Source organism: Equus asinus, chromosome 4, assembly GCF_041296235.1.
Source record: "Equus asinus isolate D_3611 breed Donkey chromosome 4, EquAss-T2T_v2, whole genome shotgun sequence".
Taxonomy (NCBI): Eukaryota; Metazoa; Chordata; class Mammalia; order Perissodactyla; family Equidae; genus Equus; species Equus asinus.
In genome coordinates this window covers 50,086,650-50,112,710 of record NC_091793.1, presented here as the reverse complement: position 1 = coordinate 50,112,710, position 26,061 = coordinate 50,086,650, and the positions used below count along the sequence as shown (strand labels likewise).

General features: G+C 36.4%; 1 protein-coding gene across 6 annotated transcripts in view; it reads right to left on the bottom strand.

Moving 5' to 3' along the window:
* The window catches only part of LIN7A (lin-7 homolog A, crumbs cell polarity complex component), a 131,502-nt gene that overhangs the window by 78,915 nt on the left and 26,526 nt on the right, over nucleotides 1–26,061 (bottom strand). For 4 of the 6 annotated variants that reach the window (XM_070507242.1, XM_044747306.2, XM_044747308.2 and 1 more), the window contains exon 3: nucleotides 12,898–13,016. The exons of the other annotated variants lie outside the window; for them this stretch is intronic. In XM_070507242.1, the coding sequence (XP_070363343.1) occupies nucleotides 12,898–13,016 (119 nt within the window). The remainder of the gene's footprint in view (nucleotides 1–12,897; nucleotides 13,017–26,061) is intronic. 6 annotated transcript variants of the gene reach the window in all.

Genomic DNA, 26,061 nt, shown 5'->3' with positions numbered 1-26,061 from the left:
TTACATACGTACACATTCATACTAGCGCATATATTTATGCAAATACATAAAAACCTTGAAAATTTGATTCTAATTACATGTCAGTTTTCAAGGTTGGAAACAATTTTTAAATGTAAATAAAATTTTGGTTATAATAACAAATCACCTTTTAAGGTTGGAAGCTATTTCAATGTAAGTAAGATCTTGTTCTGAACTAGAGGTATCATATTTTGTCTGGGATTTATATGAGCTCAGAGTCCCATGTGAAATTCAAGACTCATGAGAAACAAATATAAGTTTGTCTTATAATGAAAATGAACCATCTTAATGAATTTCTTCAAGCATCCCACAAATATTTATTAAATGCTCATTATTTGGAGGACACTATGCTAGGTTCATATTTTGCTGTGATAAAACATTCTCTGCCTTCACTAGAGTAAGATTGATGACTTTACTTAAAACCTTAATTAACCTTGGTAAAAGAAATTGAAAGAGACCCACAAATCATGAATGTGAAACTATTCTCTGTTTGAGAATATTAGACTACATTCTTTTTATTTCTTCCCTCACTGGACCTCAGCTATAAAGAACAGAACTGGGGTTATTATAATCTTTAGTTTATGGCACAATACTCATCCTTTTCCATTGATCCATGAATGTCTTGGTTTTATTAATTTACTTTTATACACACACACACACGTATACAAAATAAGCACTCATAAACCTCCTAATGAAACAAAAGCTAGGAATACAACTAGGCTAGGATTAAAACTATGCCCCCTTCATACTCTTTGCCTTGGCTATCCCAAATAAGATAAATGGGGCACTAATGAAGGGGTAGATAAAATGACCAATTAATTGGAAAAGCCAGAAAGAGATCCATGTGTATAGTCTTTAGTATATATTAATATGACAGATCAGGGAGGAAATTATGGATTAGTCAATAAATAGGGCTAAAAATAAAAAAGTTACCCTTATAGATAAGAGGCAAAATCAGATCCCTACCTCACACTATATATAAAAATCAACTCTAGATAGATCAAGGACATAAATTTCAAAAATAAAATTTTTACCTTTAGTAGAAAATATAAGTTAATATATTTTCAACATTGGAGTAGGAAAACATTTAAGTGAGATACCAAAAAAGCATTGATTATTAAAAAATGGTCAATGTGAATATTTAAAATTAAGAATTGTATTCATGGAAGACATCTTAGAGACAAGTTACAGACTATGAGACTGTATTCACTATATATACCACCAGTAAAGTATTAGTAATAAAAATATACATAAAAGCATAAACCAGTAGAAAAATAGATAAACAGACGTTTCACAGGACAAGAAAAATATATGGCCAATAATACAAGAAGGGATATTCAACAATTTAGTGATAATTGGATGGAAATGATGACTGCAATGAGATGCCATTTAGTATATTCAGTTTGTAAGAACATAAATGTCTCATACGCCAAGTGTTGGAGGTGATATGGATACACAACTTGCATATTGCTTGTTGGGGTATAAATTGGAGCAGCCAAGTTTGAAAACTGTTTGGCATTATCTCTTAAAGTTGAACATTTTCACACCTTATGATCCAGAAATTCCACATCTAGATATATACCCAAGAGAAGTCTTGGTCACCTAACAAGAAAGGCATGTATGTTAACAGCGGCACTAATGATCACAGTGAACACCTGGCAACAAGTCAAATGCTCATCAATGGGAGAGTGAATTAATAAACTACGGTATATTTACACCATGAAATTTCACACAATAGTCAAAACAAATGAACTACAGCAACACAAAAAACGTGATTGAATCTTAGCAGTCTGATATCAAAAGAAAAAAAGAACATCCCCAAAGATTTCATCAGCATAACTTTTTATAATATTTTAAACAAATAAAATTAAAATTAATATATGTGAGGAAAATACACAAACATTCAGACTATATAAAAAGCAATGAAATGATGACCATAAGATGTACTGGTCAGTTTTCAGCCCTAAATCTCAAATAAACGAAAAAAGGAAGGAGGAAAAGAAGGAAAGGAGGGAGGGAGGAAGTTAATAATTGCATATATTTGAATTATAAGTGATACTAATTTCATTTACTTTTCTATATGGAATTCACACTCAGGAATAACAGCAAGCTGGTTAAAAATGCCAATTTTTGACTTAACATTCACTTTGAGATGGCTTGTACAAGTGGGCTTGTCTCTGCCTATGTTGGCAATACTAAAGCAAGAAAAGGTTAAATGACTTGTTCACTGGAAACAAAAAAAAACTGTTGTCATCCATGGTGCCAAAAATAGAAGTTCTGATTTCCAGTCCTATGATCTCAACCAAAGACAGAATGTTCACTTTATCTGACTGATGTTAAATACAACTTCTGCGAGGACTCTATTATTTTGAACAACTGTGTAAGCATGTGTAATTACAAGCTTCTGGAAATATGCACTATTTATTTATTATTTGTAAAATCAAATAGAAAGGCTTGAGCTGAGTATTTACCCAACAGTGATGCTAACAGCCCTCAGAGTCATTACAGACTATTTGTAAGAGTCTGTTTACATATCTTTAAGATCAATGACCCATTAGTGCAATTATAGTCTAAGATGGTTCCTGCCACACAGACCCTGTTCTTGCTACCAGAAAGTGACACATTGACATTACAAACACTCCTCACATTGTTAGAGATGTATCTTTCCTTTGAGAAAGCTGCAGGAATAGAATTATAACTATAGTTTAAAAATTCTGTTTCCAGCGAGTGACGTAGTCATTCTGTTTTTGCAATTTCCTGTGATAAAATTATAGTTTATAGTCTCCAAAAAACTCAATGAGTATATTTATTTTTTGTTATTATTTCAATCAGTTTAAAAATCTTCATAGTATCTCTCTCCCGTACACCATTCATACAGAGTCTCATATTGGCACATATTTCCGCCATCCATTCGTGCTCACCCTTACGTAACACCATGTAATCTACGTGAAGAAAAACATCAATTACTTGCTATTTAACTATAGACTCCTAGAATTGGAGGAACCTTAGAGATAGAGACTAGCTAGTCAAGTAGCATTTTTCAATTGATACAAGAATCCTTTATTAGGGAGTAGTCTTCATTTTGGTGGTGGTCGGGGGGGCGGGTAGGAGGAGATATCATGGACTCTTTTGAGAATCTGATGAAGTTATGGTCTTATCCCAAGAAAAATAGACTTGTGCATAAATATTCATGCCTTTTTTTTTTGCTTTTGACATTGAGTTATTTCACATATTACAAAGGATTACGTGATGCTTATTTTTTTTGTAAAAATTCATGGCTGCTTCCTGGAAAATATAATTCCAAATTAACCAAATCATATAAAAACAAGAAAACTTTGTGTCTGCTTAAAATATATTTCAATGAGAAAGCTGTTTTATTTGGTTTGGAAGAAGTTAGCATTTGAAATGATCTTTTACATGGAAATATTTATGTCATTTTTTAGGATTCAATCTATTTTGAGTCTGTTTTAGTAGCAGCAAGTGCTCAAAGTTTCAGCTCACATTGCTTTCAATAGCAAACAGAATTAAATTTCCTATCAGAGCAGAGTAGACCTGTGTCAAGGCACCTCAGCCTTCTCTAAGACACTTCAAGTAGAATCCAGGTTCTACCAAATCCTTTGTCCTCAAGTCAAAGTTATTTTTGGAAAGGCTGGCATCAACAGTCCAGCCTCTGTCAGCACAGAAAGACCTTGAGTCCATTTTTCAATTTTAAATCACGTAAGCAGAAGTAAAAGTAACCTTTAAGAGTTTTGCGGTCTTTCCCGTTGTTGTAGGTCTTCCCATGGACAAACTGGCAAGGCTTCCTCATCTTCAACTCCTTTTCCCTCACCGAGACCCCCTTCTCAGCACTGGAAAGGTCACAAGTTTTTGGCTCTAATCTCTCCCTCCAAGATGGCAGGTGTTTCCAGCAGCAACCATACCAGACCAGTGAATCCTTCTCATGGCCTAACACTTACAACCAAGTCTAGCCTCGAATGAACGTCCCTTGTCCAATTGTTCTAAGATACAGCAATCCTTTACTTAAAAAAAAAAAGTGAAATGTCTGACCCAAGTTCAACCAAGTGCATTAACACTTATCCTCTGGAAAGCCAAGGAAATTTTGACAGTAAAAAGAACACATTTTGCTCCATTTCTAAATGAAAACTTGAAAATATAGGTTCCAGCCTGTGGCTGTGAAATTACTGGACCACTTTTCACGGAGCAGGAATGGCATCTCTTAGGATAATTGTCAGAGTCTTTGACACTAATGCATGCTGATGTTCAAGGTACTAAATCTCTATAGTAGAAACCTCTAAAACCTCTATAAAAAAGTACAACCTCTGTCTTCTTTACCAGAGCAATCAAGGTGGATGCTGGACCCACATGTGCTCCACATGCACACACATTATCAAGATTTTTCTTCCATTAGGAGTTTTGCTTGACAAAGAAATTTTTTACTGTGGAACAACTTGATCTTTTAAGTATCCATGGATTATCTCACTCACACACACACATGCACACAATAGGACATCAGCATTTACATGACAGATAAAAAGCAGAGCTTTGCTGAAACAATTAGAGTTTTCACCCAATTGCATGCCAAGTGGGAATGGCACAGCTGTTATTTTCACTATAACTGGCTTTAAATATTGGCAAAATGTCAGAGTTCAGAAGTAGGTTATATCAAGTGAACAGAGACACTTGTAATCTTTTTGGTTCTGAGCAACCCACCAGTTCAAACATTTCCGGAGTACATGATTTTATCAAGCCTTCTCTAATTATTTATAGTTCCTTTTACTTGGAAACCTGTCAAGACACATTGGGGCAAATATAAGTTGGTAAATTTCCACTTTTTAAAAATTGAACCTTTGGGCCAGCCCCATGGCCTGGTGGTAGAGTTTGGTGCACTCCGCTTTGGCAGCCTGGGTTCAGTTCCCGGGCACAGACCCACACCACTCATCTGCAGCCATGCTGTGGCAGTGACCCACGTACAAAATAGAGGAAGACTGGCACAGATGTTAGCTGAGGGCAAATCTTCCTCAAGCAAAAAGAGGAGGATTGGCAACAGATGTTAGCTCAGGCCGAATCTTCCTCAGGAAAAAAAAAAAAAAAAAAAAACACTTAAAAATTGAACTTTTTCTCCAGAAAATAAAAATTCTATATTGTGTGATGTATTTTCAGGATGCTCAGAAATAAGCTTTCTTGACTTCACGCTCTTGTTGGCAGGACACTCATCACACAAGAAACAGTCTGGCTTTTGTGTTCCATCAAATTTAGCAATGCAAATAAAATCAAAGGAAATGTAAGAGCCATCAAGCTTTCTTTTCTCTGTCATCTGCCAACTTAAGCTAAGTTTAATATGAACAGAAAGAGATACGCATTAGCATAACGTCAGATAAATTTTTGTTAATTCCATGAATGCAGTGCTATTCTAGATGCCATTATGTAACAAGGATGATAATTTTACACAATGAATCCATGCCACTCTATGCATGTTTAAAGTAAAACATTATAGAACATATTTGCCATAAAAATGTTTTGCACATAAAGGGAAGGAAACAAAAATAAAGAAAATACATATACATATGTATATATAAATTTGCTTTTACCTCACCTAAAACATGGAGCGTATATGTGACCCTAAGTTAAAAACTCCTGTTCTAGAGTGAGCTGAAATATGTCCATCTAACCTCTGCTGTTGTTATAGGAAACTTCCCACAGCACAAGTGAGCCCATTGCTGGGTATGGGTAGTTATCATTAGTTATCTGTATTCATCTATCTGTCATCCATTGGTCTAGTATAGTTACCTTTATCCTACCAATTAGATGACAAATATCACATTACATATTATTTTTCTCTTTTTCTGGCTAGGTATCACCAAATCCTTAACTTATTGTCATATGACAAAGATTCCAGAGTCCTCACTATACTGGCTTATTCCAAAAATCCAGGTTGTCAACCTCTTTCTTAAAATGTGGAGCCTCCTATTGAAGAAATTCTTCATTTGTGTGGATAATTGATAACTACAAGACTATTATTCTCCATATTAGTAACTAATGTTTCTATTAGAACATATTAAAAGTTTAGCTTACTGTCACTAAAATCACCAAGTTTCTATCAGAATAGCTACCATTTTTTAACTACTTACTCTTTTAACTAGGCACTGTATTACTCAAGGTACTTTTGACTTTTTATCTCACTTGATTTAATCTTCCCAACGATCCCATGAAGTTATTATTGTCTTCTTTTATATTTTAAAAAAGGATAAAACCAAGATCATAGAAGTTAAGTAACTTGCATAAGATCACATAATTAAGTGGCCTAGCAAGGATTTAAATTCATGCCGTCCAAATCGACTGTCAGTACTTTTCTGACCCCATGTAATGTTCTTTCTCTTTCTATTACAGTACATTATGCCATGGTTCAGCATCAACCTCCCTCCCTCCCTCTCTTTCTTCCCTCTCTTGCTCCCTCCCTTCCTACCTTCCTTTCTTCCTTTCTCTTTCTTTCTTTCTCTTTCTTTCTTTCTCTTCCTTCTTTCTTTCCTTTTTTCTTCCTTTCCTCCCTCTCACTCTCCCTTCCTCCAGCTCTTCTCTCTCCTTCCATGTATCCCTGTTTCACCTTATCTTGTCACTATTAATCCAAGTATGTGTTTTCTTAAGGTAATTATAAATCTATATTCTATCAGACAACCGATATTAGCTTTCTCATAAAGCTGATTGTCTGCCATGTTTTCATTCACACAGTACATTAAGATATTGTACAGAACAGCCTCAAGAACAAACACCTCTGTCACAGTGCGATGTCCCATATGATTTACAATTAGGGTGCAATGGCTCAATTTACTTTATTTTAATGATTGATGGTGGAGCAATGAATATACGTCTATGAATCTTAAGAGATTTTTTAGATCTAGCCTACAGAAACTACCATTTTTCTTTCCAACTGCTATCCATTTCCTGACTTACCGAAATACTATACCTAGTGATAATTTGGAACTCTACTCTTTAGTCATAATAGCAACCACTGATTGTGTAATTATTGGCTGCCAGACTCTGTACTAGCCGGCTTTACATATATGATCTCTAATTGTCAGAACCACCTCAAGGCTGGTGGTGTTATTCCATTATTAAAAGCTGACAAATAAGATTTCAGAGAGGCCAAAAATAAGTAGCTAAGTTGGGATTCAAACACTGGTCAACTTGACTACAACAGTGCTCTAATGTCTTTGGTGTTCCCTCTAAACTGACAGAATGCCTCACGGGAACATTTCCCACAAGTCACTGGTGGGAGGCATTGTGGTGATAATTCCCAATCTACAAATACCTCCAGGAAAAAAATAACCTCATTGGAGACTAAGAGCACTTAAAGAGCAGATGGTTGCATTCCAGCTATTTCTTCTCTGTTGACTATGAATTTAAGTCAATAAAATAAAGAAATCCTTCTATAAGGAAATGGTGTGAGACTTAGCTGGGGTGGGAGGTAGTGCTGGAGGGTTAATGAGCTCAGTCCTCAGGAAGAAAAAAATGAGAATAGGAGCAAATGGGAGATAATCTAGAAGCAAAGAATCTATGATCCAAGTGTCTCAAAATTTAAAAATTTATGAACCATCTTATGGGCATGGGTACTTTTATTGGTTACCAAGTTCCTACAGTTTAAAAAAGATTGATCACAGCTTACTAAAATACAACATAGTGTTTAAAAATTAATTTTGTTTTATGGCAGTTAAATGGTTGATACATCTTATAACCTTTTTCCAAGGTAAATTTGCTTGAGGATTGCGTATTATCGGTCAGGATAGCTTGGGTTCTGCTGTGGTATGATAACGCTAATATCTTGGGGGCTTAGAGCAACAAAGGTTTATTTCTTGCTCAGGCTACATATTCATAAAAGGTTGGCTAAAGCCTATATTTCTCATTTTCTCACTCTGCAACCAAGGCCGATTTATCATTTATCATATAAAACATCACTAGACACATGGCAAAGGGAAGGGAACATAGCAAATCATGCACTGACTCAAAGGCATCCACGAGGAAGTGGCCTGCATCACCTCCATTCACATGTCCCTAGCCACGGAAGTTGTCATAGCCACATCTAACTTTAAGGAGGCTGGGGAAATCTAGTTGTAACATGTGCTAAGAAGGAGAGGAGAACTGGAATATTTTCCAACAATCCTACTGACTATCGCAGAATGATAGATTCCATATGGAGTTGGTTTATTTTCTTATTCTACAACATTAGAAAATACTACCATATAACATCTGGTGATTGGCCAAGGAAGGCAGTTTTTGGTGACTGTCATTTTGTTCTGCATTTTTTATTCAAACGTGCATAAGACAGTCATCAATGTGGGAATAAGTCCTCACAATAGTCCGCTCTCAGCAGCATGTCACACAGCAAGGCAACAAGTACATCACCTGAGAAAGCAGGAAGCTTGAATGTTTTAAACTTGGAAGATGATGATAGCAAATAGGTTGCTAATTCTGTTTTTGATTATTTTAGTTGCAGAAAGAATTTCTCTGTATTCTGTTGCAGAAATTGGATGTCCTCTTAAAATATGACCAGTCATATACTATCGATTTTTTTCTCGGAGGCACGAAGAAAATGATGTGCTGGGGAAAAAGTCTATCTCTTGGTAAGTGAGCTATTTGAACTGCAATTCAGTTTTCTTAGGAAATTCTCTTATCCAAAATCAACATTTTATAATCCTTATATTTCAATCCTAAATTTCTAAATTTAGGCCATTCAAGCTAATTAATAGAGTGCTGAACTAAAACTTGAGGAAGCCACTTAAAATCATAGAGATAGTCTTTACTGGGAATATCAGTACCATAAAAATTTTTATTTCATCTCTCATTAAACAGCTTGGGTGAACTTCCTCTTGTCAGCCAGTACCCCTCATTGTGGAAAAGAGGCATCCTGTGTCAGCTCGTTTCTCTGCCATGTATTCCTAAATGCCCTGCACACAGTAGGTGCAATTTAATGACTGATCAGGCCCTTTTGAGATCCTTCAGCAATAAAACAATCAAGAAAAGTATTGCCAACCACTATCTGTATTCTGTGAATAAAGCTGTGCGTGGGTGGGCATTCAAATGCAACTTATTTTATTGATAGAGTAATGCCTTTCTCAATTGTATACATAGATGATCTTCCTTCAGTACTGATCTCAACAAAACTTTTTCAGTCTTTATTACAGACAAAAAGTTAAGTAGAGAAAACTTTTAATTTCTTTTAATCATCCATTTTAAGTGAAAAACAAAATAAAATTTCATGAAACTATTCTCCCTAAATAAGTGCAGCACATATGCCAAGAGCCCATTCAGTGGCTTTCTCCAAACGTAAAGCAAAATCTGGGATTGCCTCAACATGTAACGATAACCACTGTTACACTTGTGTATGGGGAAAAAAAGTGGCAGTAGCTTGTCCAGCTTTCTTTTTGAGCATAATTTGGGTTTTACAGTCTTGTTGGCAATGGTGTGACCTGTAGCTGGTTTTGGTCTGGCAAACACAACTAAGAATGATGCGACTGTAGTTCTTGTTCTTTCCATTACCTGTCATGACAAAATTCATAATTTTCACACTGGTAAGTATTAACGATCAAATCTTTCTGAAAAACTCAAATATTGAAGCATGGAGATTCTGAGCATTATCTAATTAAGAAACCAAAATTTCAAAAGCTTTGTGCTAGCATAACGGTCAATATCCAAGAGACCAGGAGGGAAAGGGTTCTTGGCTCAATAAAATTTAATTTAAGGTACTCGTTGTCTTACATCCTCGTACTTCCTAGTTGAACTTTACTGGCTCGTGGATTCACCTGTCTGGCAACATGTATTCACATTTTGCATTTTTATTGAAGAACTTTTCACTAGATGGATTCATAATATTATTGTATGATTCAGAATTGTTGTATACATATTGCTATTTTTATCATTACTTCGCTCAGTTAATGTAAAGTGAAGCAATACGAATAATGAAGAAAATTCCAGATTTAACGAATACAAGCAATTCCATACAACTGGTGTGAAATGTTAGCCAAGATGAAGTGACCAAAATAATTTCTGTATAACACGCATTGCCTTTAAGAACAAAATTATTACAAGGACATTACTACGAACATAAAATTAATCTTATCTATCCAAATTTGTAAAATTAAGGTAGATAAATTATATAATCTTTTTCCCTTTGAAATTGTTCAATTGCCTATAGTTCAGTTATAGATTTCCATGAACCACTAATGATACACATACCACACTCTACCACAGACAGGGTTTATAAAATATATTTATAATTCCTATACAATGTCTCCATATTTATCTTCTTTTTTACTCCCATTCTCTTTTTCCTTAGCAAACTCTTTAAAGAAAAAGACTTGTGCGTTTATTTGAACAGATATTTATATTACACTTACATCTCTAGCCCCCAAGCTTCAGACTTAGGTGCCTGCTAGACATCCCTACTCGGATGTCTGAAAAGCATCATCCATTTGCTATGTCCACAACGGAGCTCCGGATAGCCTTCTCCAAACCTGGTCCATCCTCAAAGATTCCTATCTCGTTATATCACCATTCAGCCCAAATCTAAAAATCAATTGAGACTTCTCTCTCTCACCCTTACGTTCAATATATCAATTCCTGTAGACTTTACTCACAAACAATACATACTGAATCTGACAACTTCCCATAACTTGCACTTTTGCCACCTTCATCCTGGCTGCCGTCACCTCAACTCTCACTTGACTACCCATTACTTTTTTACTGGACTCTCTTGTTTCTACTATTGTACACACACTTGTATTCTCACAGCAGTCAGGGAGACCTTTTCCAAAATCTAATCACGTCAGATCAATCTCTCCAAGGGCTTCCTATCACTCTTAGAATGAAATCCAATGTTCTGGCCATGGCCTGCAAGGCCTCACATGATCTGCTCTCCAGCTGCCTCTAGGAAGCCTACCTTGCTTATTTCACTGCAGACATGCGGGCTTTTGGGATGTTCCTTCCATGGACTAAGATCATTCTTGCTTCTGGGTTTTTGTACCTGTGGTTTCCTCTGCCTATAAGAACACTATACCCCCCTTATATTTATGTTTTATTCCATTACTTTAATCAGGTTATTTTCCTAGCACCCTAAGTTAATAGAGATTTACTCCTACTTAATCCTGCTTTATTTATCTCCATAGTTTTTTCGCTCTCTGATATTTTTTTGAATATTTATCATAAATTTTCTCACTGAATTGTGAGTTCCGTGAAAGTTGAGACTTTGCATTGATCACAGGCCAAATTCCCAGTGAGCAGAGATATATATTTGTTGTGTTCTATTCGTTCGTTAGTTCTGTGGAGGGTAGAAGAGATGATAGAATATCTAAAAATGAAAAGTCAGTCACAAAATCTCAGGGAAGCAGCACTCTGTGAAGGAAGAAAAGAGTGTATAGGCGATTTAGCAATGGTCTACAGAGTGACCACTGGAGTTTAACTGCTGGGAGATCCATGGGGTTTTCATATATCTTACACCTTTTCCACCGAGCAGCCAGTGGCCAAGAATTCATACACTTTGAGAAATTTCCTTTCAGCCTTTGATCAAATTCATAGGTTAAAACTTGGAGATACAATCACGCTTATTTACTTAAGCTGTGTTCATTGTAAACAAAAATTAAATCATAAATTACTACACCTGATAAAGATTTAGCACAAACACCGTCTAAATCAAATCCCAGCAAAATCCAAATTGTAACTGCATTGGGTAGGCTATAGTTTAAATCTGTAGAGAGAGAAGTTTTTTACATCTCTACTTTAGTCATCTGGCGACTACCTAGTGACTAACTAGACTACTTAGTGACTACTCATAAACTAGCATTATTGAGGCAAAAGAACGTTCATTAGCCACAAGTGGAGTTGCAAAGAGGAAAAGAGGTTGATGCAAGCATTTCTTGAGAGATGTATGTCCTTTGAGCCAGCCTCACAGAGAATGACTAGAGCTTAATCCTACAAGAACCCTAGCAAAGGGTACAAATCACATGCTCCAGAATTATCCCATCTGAGAAGAGACGGATACAGAGAGAATAGAGGCTACAGGTAATGATTGGATTCAACCGGCTTTGGAAGAGATGACAGTGGGTAATTCATTACTGGGGACTTCTAGCAAGGCAGATACGCTGAATTTATGGACTTTAGATTCTAATTACTGAATTATTACTTCATATCTTGTAGGGAAGAGGTGATGGGCTTACTGAATATTGTTTTATTCAAAAATAATATAGTGTATGTATCTCAAGTGAACTCTCTTATAACCAATTAAATTCATTAGTTGACTAGTCAATTCCCCTACAATTCAAAAGAAAATTCAAGTAGTCATTTATACACGTGTTTCACCCTAAGGTTCTTGAAACCATTAGCCAGGAAAGCATTACAAAGATTTGTTAGAAGGGCATATCAGCCTGTTCGGAGGGTTCCCATTATTGCACTAGATAGTAGTGTTTGGAGAACTACAACTTTGGTCAGTAGGAGGTTACTCTTTCAGATTTAGCTGTGAAAGATTTAGCTGAGTGTTCTTTCGAGAAATGCTCAGCCCTCACTAATTATGACTATGTCTAACTGAATTTCCAGATGACTTCATGTAACCACTAAATAGTTTAGACTACATGTAACAGTCACCTGCTGAGGTGGTCACTTCCTTGGTACCATAAGATCAACATTTGGTTTTATATGAAAGTGTCAATCCTGACTGGATCTAATTTAAGAATTTAGCAAGCTAAATTATATTTTATCATCTGTCCAAGGAGCTAAAAACAGAAAGCTAAGATGTAGCTCCAAACTTAATCATTTCAACTGTTTGTGTGGAAAAGACGTGTTTTCTACTCAGAAGACATATGGCCGAATATAGTTATTAAAATCTTGGTGTCATACCTCTCGAATAGCAGTACAAAACTCACTCTGAAGAACTTTTTTGAGGGATTGTAGCTTGTGCACTGGTACTTCTCCAGATTCCTGAAGTTTTTCCAGTAATTCAATTGCTCTGGCAACATCTGAATGAAAAAAATCAAAACGGAGAGATCTAGAGTCAACTGTATCTCATCAGCACAGTAACATCATTCCAGTAGAATGGTGACAATTAAAAGGAGGTGCAATTAATTGCAAAATCAGAATTTACAATTCATAGCTTATTGATCTCATCTTTTGGCAAAAGGGCATTTTAATCTATTCCACACGATATGTCACTTAATACATCTTTGAAGGCATTTCATGTATGTTATTTCTGTCACACAAATCAGGTTGAGTATTCTTTCAGGAAAGGAGACCAGGGAACATGTCTTTTATTTATTCTGATACCCCAATAACCAAATGAGTCCTGTCAATTTCACCTCTGAGATGCCTTTTTCAACTTGACTTTCCCAGACCACATGTATCACATCTGCAACTTTACATTTATTGATATGATGATTTGATTAATATACATCTCCTCCATTTGTCTGTAAACTCCTTGAGGGTAGGAACTTCTCTAGTGTGGTCAGTACTCCATCCCCAGAGTCCAGAATAATACAGTGAATAAATATTTGATGAATTAATTAATTACTTAATAAGATCTCTCCATTTCACTGCCATTGCATTATTCCAGGCCCTCATCATCATCTCTCCTCTGTCAAAATGTCCCCTTGCCTCTTCATATAATCCTAAGCAAAGTTATCTTCCTAAAATAAAATCTGATCATGTACCCATCTGCCAGCTTCGAGGACAGTACCAAGCAAAAGAGTTTTCGATAGCAATTAATTTAAATGCTTCTCTTTCACTTGACAATATCAAAGTGTTAATGTATCAAGAAACATAGTCTGTTATTACCACAGCTTTAAAATTCCCAGGATGGTTTTGCATTTTCAAGAGAAAGTAATATGATGAAAGGTCATTTTAAAAATACTCATAGTGATCTCTTCTACCTCTGTCACTGTAGTCAATAACTCAATGATAAGTTACTTAGGCATTTATGTATAGGATAGAGATTTTTAATTCCTAAGTGATTAGCTCCAGAAAGTATCCTCTATCCCTGCCATCAGATTATAAATTCATTCATCCATCCATCCATTCACTCACTAATCTGTGTTCTGTTAGACCCAGCACTAAGCGTAATAAGAAGAATAAGATGCTTCCTTTCGGAACTCACGGAACTCACAATAAAATGAGAAAGGAATATAACAGCATAGCTACCTGTAATAAAATTGTTTCCATCTCAGAATTCGAGTGGAGTTGGCATAGGTGTATGTATCTAACCAAAGAACACAACCAGTAAGTGATTTTAATGGAGACTCTCCCTTGAACTATTGCCAACTGATAGCGAATTGTGGCCCAAAGAAGCATAAGTCGTGAAATCAATATGACACTGTCAGTTTCAAAAGACTGTCCTTTTGTACGGAAACCAGAAGTCAACATAGTCAAGTGAACAATACCAGCCACATCAGCAGTCAGTAAGGTACCAAACTAAGAATTTTATGCATTTATAACTGCATGAAAGACTCTATCTGGGTATCCACTGGTACATGGAAATCTCCACGTGTTTAAAAATGAGCTCATTATTTTTTTTTCCCTGAAACTAGCTCTTGTGGTTCTGTATTCCTTATTTCCATTAATAGCATCCCCACCCAGCCTGTCTTCCAAGCTAGAGCATAGTATCATCTTTCACATTCACCCCCACATGCAATTAGTCAGCAAGTGCTCAGATTTTATCTCAGAAATGCCTTTTGAATGGAGCCCTTTGCTTCATTATTTCAGGGAAGACTTTATTATTTTTTACCTGTAGTACTGGAAAATCTCCTAACTGTCTTTGAATCAATCTTTTCTTTTTCAGTCCATCCTCCACACTGCTCCCAGAGAGAAGGTCCCGAATGATAAACCTCATTATTATACTTCCCCACGTAAAACCTTATCTGGCTTCCTACTGCCTACAGGGTGAAGTTCAGACCCCATAGGGTTACATACAAAGCCTTTAACAACCGACCTTTCGTGATTCATCTTTAGAAACCTCCTCCTGCCCATCTTATCTTTGGCCATCCAAAATGTTTGCTATTCTAGGACATGGCACAAAATTGCATGCTTCTATGGCTTTGCACGTATCATCCCCTGTTCCTGGGATGCAATTAATTCATTCATCCAGTAGTGCCAGGCACTGTGCTGTGCAATAAAGTGGGCATGTGCTATTAAAGAAGCACTATAGGCTAGCACACAGATGTATAACAAAGACATTTAACACCATTCAGGAGGTCAGGGAGAACCTCTTTGTGGAAGTAACAACTAAGCAGAGTCCCAGGTAGGAGGTACAGGAGGGGAAAAGAGGAAGAATGTTCCATGCAAATGAATGCACATTGAAGTCTTGTCAAGAGAGTGGGGGGCATTCAAAGAGCTGAAAGGAGTTCAGTATGGCTGAAGTTGAAACCCAAGCAAAAGTAGCAAGAGCTGCAGTAGAGAGAAATCATATCATGGAGGGTGTCTTAGGTCATGGAAGGAAGACTTGGCTTAAATAGCATCTCCTTAGACATGTAAGGCAGATTTAGTTGCTAACGTATCTGTGTTCCCACAGTTTTTTGTTCATGCATCCATTGTAATAATTACTACTCTTTGCTATACCTCTGTTTGCATGTATATCTCCCTCCTTCACCCTCGGAAATCTAGAAGCTTCTAGAGGTGTCAGAAACAGTATGTTATTTGCCGTTGTATCCATAGTTCAATACAAAGCACTTGACAAATATTAGATGTTTAATATATATTTGTTGAATGAATGATAGATTAATTAACGGGACTGGCTAGCACTTGACAAATATTAGATGTTTAATATATATTTGTTGAATGAATGATAGATTAATTAACGGGACTGGCTAGAAAGGCAGGGGTTATGTCTAGGTGGACATATAACTTCTCATGAGACTAGACTTCCAGATCACTATCAGCCTTGGTCAAGACTTGCTTGGGTCTGGTGTTGGGGCAGGAGGCAAGCCTGATTGAGTAGGCTAAAGGGTATTTAGTGACCACACTGAAAGAAGTTCAGAAAAGCTGAAAGTGACTGACTCTTCAAGAGTTCTCAACCTGGGCTGCACTTTAAAATTACCTGGGGTACAATTAAAAGTTATTTATTTACTTCCCCTCCACCAGTTTTCTTGAGATGTAATTGACATATAACATTATATTAGTTTAAGGTATATAGCAAAAAGCTTACCACAATAAATTATTAACACCTGAGACTCATCCCAAATGAATGAAACCAGAATATCCACAACAGTGGTTCTCAACCTTGGCTGTAGACTGGAATCACGTGGGGAGCTTTAAAAACTACAGACACCTGGGTCCCACTGCAGAGATTCTGATGTGATTGGCACAGGGAGGGGCCTGGGCATGGGGCTTTTTAAAGCCCTCCAGGTGATGCTGAGGCACAGCCAAGGTTGAGAATCACTGGTCGAGCCGGCATGAGTATTTTTCCAGCCTTATGTTATTTGAATGTTCAGCCAGGGTTGAGAAATTGATGGTTCTAAAACATGAATGTGCCTAAGAATCAGCTGGGGGAACGTATCAAAATGCAGGTTCCTGACCCTGCCCGCACCCCAACTTGAGAGACGTTGATTCAGGAGATGTGAGGATGAGGCCCAGGAATTTTCCTCTTAAAGGAATGCTTCAAGTGATTCTGAAGTTGTTGGTTCACAGACCCCATTTCAGGAGAACATAAACAAAATGACCTTTCAGGAGTCTTTCAGCCCCAGCATTCCTGGAACTCTTGCAATTTTCTATTTTTCTTCTTCTTTTCTTCTTTTAATCATCAATGGGATTTTATTCAGTTATTAACACATCTACAAAATAATTCTTTATGACTTAGGAAACTGTTTGCAATGCAATTTTAATTGAAAAAAGAATATAAAATTGCCAGGTAAAACTTCATACTAAAAAGCTTATTAATTAATACAATAAGGGTGATGGAATTATGGGTGTTTTTCCCATTATGTTAGCGGGGAGGAGAGTGGGCAAAATAGGTGAAGGTGATTAAGGACACCACCTTCCAGTTATAAAGCGAATAAGTCACAGGGATGTAATATACAGTATAGGGAATGTAGTCAATAATATGGTAATAACTTCGTATAGTGACAGATGGTTACTAGATTTACGGTGGTGATCATTTTGTAATGTATACAAATGTTGAATCACTGTTGTACATCTGAAACTAATATAATATTGTATGTCATTATACTTCAATAAAAAAATAAATAAAAACTGTTGATTTTTTTCTATTATTCTTTGATACCCTGTGTAACAGAATACTGAATGGGATTCTTCCAGGAGTCTCGGAATTACTATTAAAATTCCAGGAATGAAAGTAATTAGTGTTAAGTACCAGCCCCATTCTGAAACAGTGTTCCATAGCAAAGGCTGCTCATTAGAATCACCTGTGGAGTTTTTAAGCTAGCCTGCTTCCCCAGACCAATTAAATCAAAATCTCTAAGAGTAGAATCCACTCTTTTTCTTTTTTGTTTTTTAGGCTTCCAGATGATTTCTCTGACTGACCATCCAAGTTTGAGAAATATTGTTCAAAAAAGGGCCAGCAAGGAAACCAGACATCCTTCCATTAAGACTTCTTAAATGCTTGGCTAGCCCTCTTACATTACACCATAGCCTCTTCCGTTCCTTATTAAGAGGTTATTGTGAGATAAAAGAAAATTCATGGAGCATTGTTAAGTCATTAACTTCGGACAGAATTCTAAGTCTTTTGTTTCCCTTCCATTAACTAAGTAAGGAGAGTTCCAATAGAATCAATTGTAGCCATTGGGAGTGCCTGCAAAGGGAGACTAGAATCTCTTTCCTGGTTACACAGGCAACGGACTTGGTGATCTGCCTGCCCTCGGTGACTATCTGATCAGAGGGAGAGAAGTGGAAAGAAGTGCCCAGTAGAACCTGAACCATCTTGCTGGTACCCAACCAAGGGGATCTAGCAGTATGCCGTCATGGGGTATACAGCAGTTGGTAAAAGCCCAAAGGAGTCTAAAAACCAAAAGAGGAGGAAATCAGGTCCCTCCAGTCCAGGCCTGGCTGGTGCTCCAAGCAAAAACATGGTGAGTAATAAATTGGATATGAGACTGGAGTTTTAAATGGAATTCTGATTTCTTTTAGCTCTGTAAAAGTACCAGAAACCTGCAAGGCCAGGGTCTGGAAGGAAGCAAAAGAAGACTTTGAGTCAGCAAAATACCTGTTCTTAAAACTATTGCAATAAACTGTGTGTAAGTTATTTATAAGTCCCCTTAAGGTTCTTATTCAGAACCTCCTTATACTTATGAAACTGTTCTACCGAATTTGGTTACCAATATAGCAGTTTGGGTTTATTAGTATAGCTCAGACTAGGAGGAATATTACAGATAAGGACTGAAGAGCCTGCTAGGCAAGCACAATGAAAGCAAGAAGATCTCCAAAGTTCTTCCTGAAACTGACTCCTGTCGGCCAACTCTCAGGTTCATATCTCTACCATCCGTCCCGTTATCCAAGCAAAGTACTTGGTTATTACCCTTGCTCCCTCACTCTCACACCCCACATTCCAATAATCCTCACTTCTAAAAGCAACAATAACAAACTTTTATTGAATGTCTATGAAGTAGGAGTCATTGGATGCTAAGAGCTCTACATCTTTTAACCCATTTTATCCCTATATCAACCCTATGTGGTAGTAAATATCCAGATTTTGCCATGAGAAAATTAAGGTTTATTGAGAGTTTAAGTATCGCATTAATGAATAAGAGATCCAGTTTTGGAGTCCAGATCTAAGTGGTTCAAAACTCAGTGCCTTTTAATTTATTCCAATCACAGCTTTTCTTTTAGCAGTTTTTTCCTTCAACATCCAGCCCTTTTATAAGTGCTCTGTGCTCTGCAGGCTTCTTGGTCAGAGGCTGAGCTCTTAACCTTTCTTCCCTCAATAAAGATTAACCCCTATTCCATTTACCAGTATACCTCTCTCAGGTAATATTCATTGATCAGAATCATGTAGAGAATATTTAAATAATAGAGAGGAGTGATTCTCAGCCTTGGCTACCCACTGGAATCACCTGGGGACACCGGAAAAAAACCCACATACCTAGACCCTACCCATATATATTCCTGATTTCATTGTTCTGGGGTATGGCCTGGGCTTCAGGATCTTCAGAGCTCCCCAGTGGTTATAATGTGTGGCCATGGGAGAATCATTAATATAGAGTCTCAAGGTACACCCTGGGTATCCTAATAACAATGTTACTTATAATACTAATTGCTGTCACATATAGTGTCTTGTATGGCACTGATCTAAACATTTTATTTCCCTTAACAGCACTATGAGGTAGGCACTATTTTTATCTTCATTTTATAGAAAAGGAAACTGAGACCAAAAGAGTTAAAATTACTTCTCCAGGGAAAGACGTAATAAGTTTTAGAGTTAGAATTTGCATCTCAGATTTACAGCTCTAGAATCTAGGCTACATTTGAGATGTGGCTCAAGGATCTATATTCTTAAAATCATTTCCCCCTCCTCTTCTGCAAAGTTAAGAGAGATTAAGCTGATCTGATCAACAAATCCTTGTTTGCGGGCTGAAAGACACGGTTCTCAAATTTTAGTCAACATAAAAATGTTTGGATTGGTGGTTACCATAGGGGAAGGAGTGGGGAGGGCAAAAGGGGTGATTAGGGTCACATGTGAGGGGATGGACTATAATTAGTTTTTGGGTGGGGAACATGATGTAATCTACACAGAGTTCAAAATATATTACGATGTACATCTGAAAGCTATATATTGTTATAACCCAATGTTACTGCAATTAAAAAAATTAAAAATTAAAAAAAATTTAATCCTGGATCACTTAGTAAAAATCGAGATTTAAAAAAAAAGAAGCTGAGTGTGGAGCCTTGAAATCTGCTATTTTAGTAGTCATCTCAGATGGTTCTGATGCAGGAAGTGGTTCACAAATGCACTTTACAGGCTACTGATAATTTAACATGTGATCCAGAACAAAGTGAGTTAACAGCCATCATTTATTCAGTGCTTACTTGCCTTATTTAGATCATCTCATAAAATTCTCACAGGTATGTATATAAAAGTATTACTATTTTTTCCACTATATAGTTAAGGAAAAGTAAAAGAAAAAATGACTAAGGCTCAGAAAGATGAATTCTCTGGCCCAAGGCTGTACAAGTAGTAAATGGTGGGGCCAGGATTCAAACCCAGATATGTTTGACTCAAAATTTCTCCTTTCTGTCACAGAAAAGAGATTAGAAATAAAACAATAAATGTACAGCAAACTTTTGCTTAATTTTTGAATATAGCATCATAGACCATTGTAAACTGAGGCAAAGTCGTACCACTGCCCAAAGACCCAGGAGGTAACCCTCCAATACATTATGGTATAATCAATATGTTCATATTGATAACATATTTTGATAATTGAAAAATGATCAAATCATCATCAATTGCCTGATGAATGTAAGCTGACATCTTGGAAAGATTTCCTTTAAAATAGGTGGAAAGTTATAAACAGAAACAATAACAAAATATTGGAACTTAAGTGGGATGAGCTTCCAGTGATCTAGAATAGTCCAATTATCATCTTCTCTTTCCTTAATGATGAATTCTGATTAATTTGACTGAAATTTATACTGCAGAATTTGACCCATGACTCATCTAAATCTGGAACCTGGATGAAGATAGAGCTGGATCATTTAAAGCATATTGTCCATTAATTTCATAAAAATTTATTGGTTACTATGGCAAACAATATGAATTATCTACCTCAAAACTATCTAAAACCCTTTTATCTGTTGCCTTCTTCTTCAAAAGCTGGAAAGCGAACATACTTCTCTTTCCAGACTTTTTTGTCATTTGGCCAAGTTGTTGTAAGTGTAAAGTCACCGGGTGTGGCTTCCAGGAAGGCTTTTTAAATGGACAAACTGCTAGCATACGCCTTCAGCATTTTGGTCTTTGCACCCTTCCTCTTTCCCCATTCTCTTGCCAGCTATAATGCTTTAAAGCACCTAGAGATGAAACAGCTGTTTTGTGATCACAAAAATGACTGTCACATGCTAAGGAAGGTGGAGCAGGAAGAAGGAAGGGGCCTAGCCTTCGACATCATCACTGAACTGTTGTACCCGCCTTGAGCTGTGCAACCCCATGATTCTTGCCTATGAGACAAATATGTGCTTTACTATTTGGTTTTCTGTGGCTTGCAAATAAATACAAGCTAACTGATAAAAGAGCACATGACGTCAAAGGCACTATTCTAAGTGCAGGGATGAGGCCGATGTTATTGAGAAACTGGAGTCACATATGGTGTCCTTTGCTTAAGATAGTCGGGAAAGCCTCTCTGAGAAGGTGACATTTGGACTGAGACCCAAATGTTGAGAAGGAGCTAGCACTATGAATACCCAAAGGAGGGGCATCCAGACAAAGAGAATAGCAAGGACTAAGACCCCAAAGTGAGGTGAGCAAGCGACCAAGCCTATATGTTAGAGGAATAGACACAATCAGGGTCAGTAGAACATGGTGAATGAGGCAGAAAGCAATAGCAACAGTGGTGTGCTCGTGAATGATTAACAACCAGCTCTCCAAAACGAACAGATAAATTTTAAAAAAGACCTAATTTGTAGCATTTGCTGATTTCTGTGGTGTAAATACTCCTAGCATGGCCAGTTTCAAACTACCAACACAATACCACTGGCCTGCAAAATTCTTAACTACTTAACCATCAGCTCTCACAAGGCAGAAAGTACCAATCCCAGCACACTGCTATATGAGAGACAAAGTTTAAGAAGTAAATGGGAGCCAGACTTTCGTGCGAAGATCTCATAAGAAGGTTAGATTTTAGTATAATTGCTAAAGAAAGCCATTGGAGAGTTTTGGGCAGAAGAACGATGTGATCTAATTCGCATTTTATAAATACCACCATGATGGTTGTTTGGAATATTAATTATTGTGGACCAAGGGTGTATAGAGAAAACCAGTTAGGAAGAAGGCTATTACAGTGGGCTTGGTGGTGGAAGGTTCGACTAGAATGGTGGTAGCAGGGATGGCAAGACACGGACAGCACACAGGTGGATAGAAGAAGAATCTGTACCCCGAGGGGGTGCACAGGTGTATGATGAGGTCTCAACAGAATGCCTCTTGAGCAGAAAAGGATTTATTAGTGAATACAGTCACATGCCTTAGCAGTGTTTCATCAATAATTGTGGCTGTTGCTTTACTTATAAGCAAATCGTGTCTTATTACACCTGTTACGTATTACAAATTTAATAAGTAACAAGAATAACAAGGGAGAAGAAAAGTATCACCACCCTGAAGACAAAATTATTTTAAAAGGAAATAAAAAGAGGGTGGCACTTTCTCCTGTTACTCTCTTCCTGTCCATTAAAGATCCCTCGATTCAGGGTCAGTAAGGGACTATGTATAATGTTTTAGCACCGCACCAAGCAGGTAGAGAATATGGATATAGACCTCAAAGTCAGAGACATGGGAAATATAAACTGTGGTATTACTGATTTTATACAGTTACTGCGAGGTCCAGATGAGATATAATTATAACGAGATTTTCATATAGAGTGCCTGGCGTATGATCTGTGTATGAGATCCATATCATCTTTTCTCCAAATCCGTTCTTCCTGTGAATTCTTACTTCCTGTTCTATTAGTGGCAATGTTTGAAGAGGAAATGTAAAATTATAGGAAGAGAATTTTCTACTCAAATTTCCCTTGACAAGGTGACTAGATGTCCTCTTTTTAAAGACATACTCTTATACTTGAGCAACCACAGTTTAACAGCTGTAAACAACTAAATCCATCCCAAAGTCAGTATTTCATGTACAGTATTGTAGAAGTCATTATTCAGACGACATTTTAAATAGTGCACATGAAATATTGACTTATAACTAGCTTTTTGGCATATCTAAAAACTGGGCCAAAGAATATTCAGTTTAAAAATCTAATGCTGTACAACACAGCATAAGCACCAACAAAATAAATAAGTGGTCAATAATGCTTTGTGCTTCCATTGCTGTGATGTGACAGGAAACTGTCAATTTACAAGTTACTAATGAGACATGACAATCAGTGTGTCCTTCTCATGTGACAGTCATCTCTGCTTTGATCCACCAACAACTTGCCATATTCCCTAAATGCAAGGTAACCAGTAAACTCTAGGAAGAACAGCTCAATTTAAATGTGCTCAAACTTTAAAACTTTCTCATTATGCTGTTAAAAATAGCCCACTTTATACTTATTATCAAAAGCTGACTTTTCTTTATGGGATTTGGGATGACACTGAAGTGTATCACAAAAAATGTTTGATACTACTAGCATTTTTAAATCATGAACTTATAGAATGACAAAATCCTGGCCCAGACTCTGCTCAAAGTGTTTGCCAAACCCACTGCCATCAGGGGAACAATTTATGTTACAAAATGAAAACCTGTACTTGCTAAGAGATTCTCTGAAATGGAAGATACCTATTTCCTTTGAAAGTAATTACTTACCCAATAAAGGAGTCTGCAGGTATACAAAGCTTAAGATACAGCTGTCTCTGTTCAACAATCCCTGTCATGTGGCAGGAATGAGTAATGTGTTCCCAGTTTTTCTAGGAATTATGTTTAGTCTTGTGTTCTTTTTCTTTTCCTCTTCTTCCTTCCTTTATTTTTTTAAAAAAAAAATTCATCTAATTTTCCCAAGTAGCTAAAATTGAAGCTTGCTTTGCCCATCATTACCGGAGACCTCAAGAAATCAAAAGTTCCACTTTCCTTTTTGCTTGAGCTTTCTTTTGTCTCTGTTATATTTGATGTCTTTCCTTTACTTCTATATTTTCACCTCACTTTTCTATTTAATCCTGCATCCATGTCTACACATCATGACAGCCGACTATAACCTTATTCCTAATGAGAGTGCAACTAGTTCATTTCATTTGTTCTTGTTTCCAGCCTTCATGGCCTCCATGCAAATGAACACCTAACTTGATTGTGTTTTGGGAATCTATGAGGAATTAGACCTGGCCAAAATATAATCTGTTTTTGTGTGTCTGGAAGAAGTTGAACAATCTACTGCCCTCTTTCTGCGTCCTATTAAATTTTGTATATGCCATTGTATCCTAAACAGAATCATGCCAATTGTAGCCACTTGGAAATTGTATGGAATTAAATTTCCTCCTTATATTTATATAAGTATTTGTATTCACTAGTTAACAATGACACTTGGGTCAAGCCCTTTTTGACAACATTTAGGTTTCTTACAAAATGTGAATTCTGAGAAAATGAGGATTTAAGGGACTGGACTCCACCTTTCTATAAAGATCAGATTTAATCTTCTGCAAGTGGGAAGAATAAGAACCAATGGGTATGACTTGACAGTGGATTAGAGTCTATTTTAGCACTTGTGGAAATTTTTAGGGAAGTCTTATTCTAAGCTCTCCGGAGAGGTCATTAAAGTGTATTGTCCAATCTACAACATTCTATATGCAGACAAATTGTTTCAGAAGTTTCTTAAAAAATAAATATGATAAGCACTTATTCATTCACCAATTAAATACTGGAAATACAGCCGTAGGAATACAACTACCACATAAGATTAACAATATGATACTTCAGCAGTGCATCACCAGCTACCCAGCCTGTCCATCCACACTATTGCTTATTTACACTTCATCTATGACCTCATTCAATTTCAGACGCAGCTGGATGAAAGAACAGAACACCTTTCAAGAGCTTGAAGTTCAACATTAAACTGAAGTGTATGTATTTTACCCTTCCTTCCATAACTCTTTTCCTATCTAATGTTTTCTCAACAAAAGTCAGTTAAACAAGTATTGTCCAGCATCTTAAAATACCAGACACAAAAAGATGTGTACCCTTAGGCTCTGTGAGTTGTAATTCTTCCCTAGCTTAGTACATGAAAAACGACCAAGCTTTTATATTGGTAGTGATCCCATCTGTGCTTATCATAAAATTGGGAGTTTTTCATTATAATTATTATCAGGAAATCCCAATTCCCCTCTTCATAGTGCTCAGGAAATTGAAGGGGAAAGCTTTCATCATGAAATTGCTGGAGAGACACCCAATCAAGTTGCATGTTTTCAGAAAGCTTGCTATAAAGAAACCTTACAAATTTAACTTTTCATGCCCTTGAATATCTCCTATACTAGAAAACGGATGAATGTTTTTATCTAAGTTGACACTGATATATTATTCTGCTATCAAGTTACTTAATAATATGTTTTCTCTTTTACCCTATCACCGCTGTATCATCTGTCATCCAGTTGCTTAGTTACTTTGAGAATTGTATGGTGAGGTTAGTGTGCTGCTATCTAAGTCTTTAAAAGATGATTAGAGGATAAAGTGAAGCTTGGTGTTTGCAGACATTGTTATGGTGAATAGTTTATATATTTATATATACACATATATGTGAGAACATGATTACTATGAGCTGCATAATAGATGATTTAAAATTCCAAGTGAAAATTGTGAAGTAATGAGTTTCTCCTCATTATGTTAGATTCCCTGGGGCTGCTTTCTCAGACTTTCTGTTGATATTTCATTTATAAACCAAATCTTGGGAATAGAGGAGGAGGAAAAATAATTGTTTAGTAAGTTATTGCATTTGCATAGCAAACTAATAGTAACTAATGAAGTGTTATTTGGTCATAAATACAATTATATGATGTATTGAATAAATTTAAAGATTACAAAAAACAAACTTGAGTGCTTTTTTTCCCAACTATAAAATAAATTCACATCTTGGGGGTTTATAGAGTAAGTATGAATCCCAGTCCTATGCTTTAGATATTTTTTCTTTGTTTAAAAAATATTTTAAAATTTTTGTCTATATTATTAAGTATCCCTAATCTTTTTTCTAAAATTAAAACTTTCAAAGATGGTTCAAAATAATTTAACTAAATAAATCATTTTAGTTTAAAATTGCAGTAGCTATCTTATTTAATTTTCTCTAAATTCCAAAATTCATTATTTTACTAAGAATTTTAATCATAGGCATGTGATGATTGCATTTCTTTAAAATTTTTGCCTTAGGGTAATCATTTTCTTTGTGTTCAGATCATTC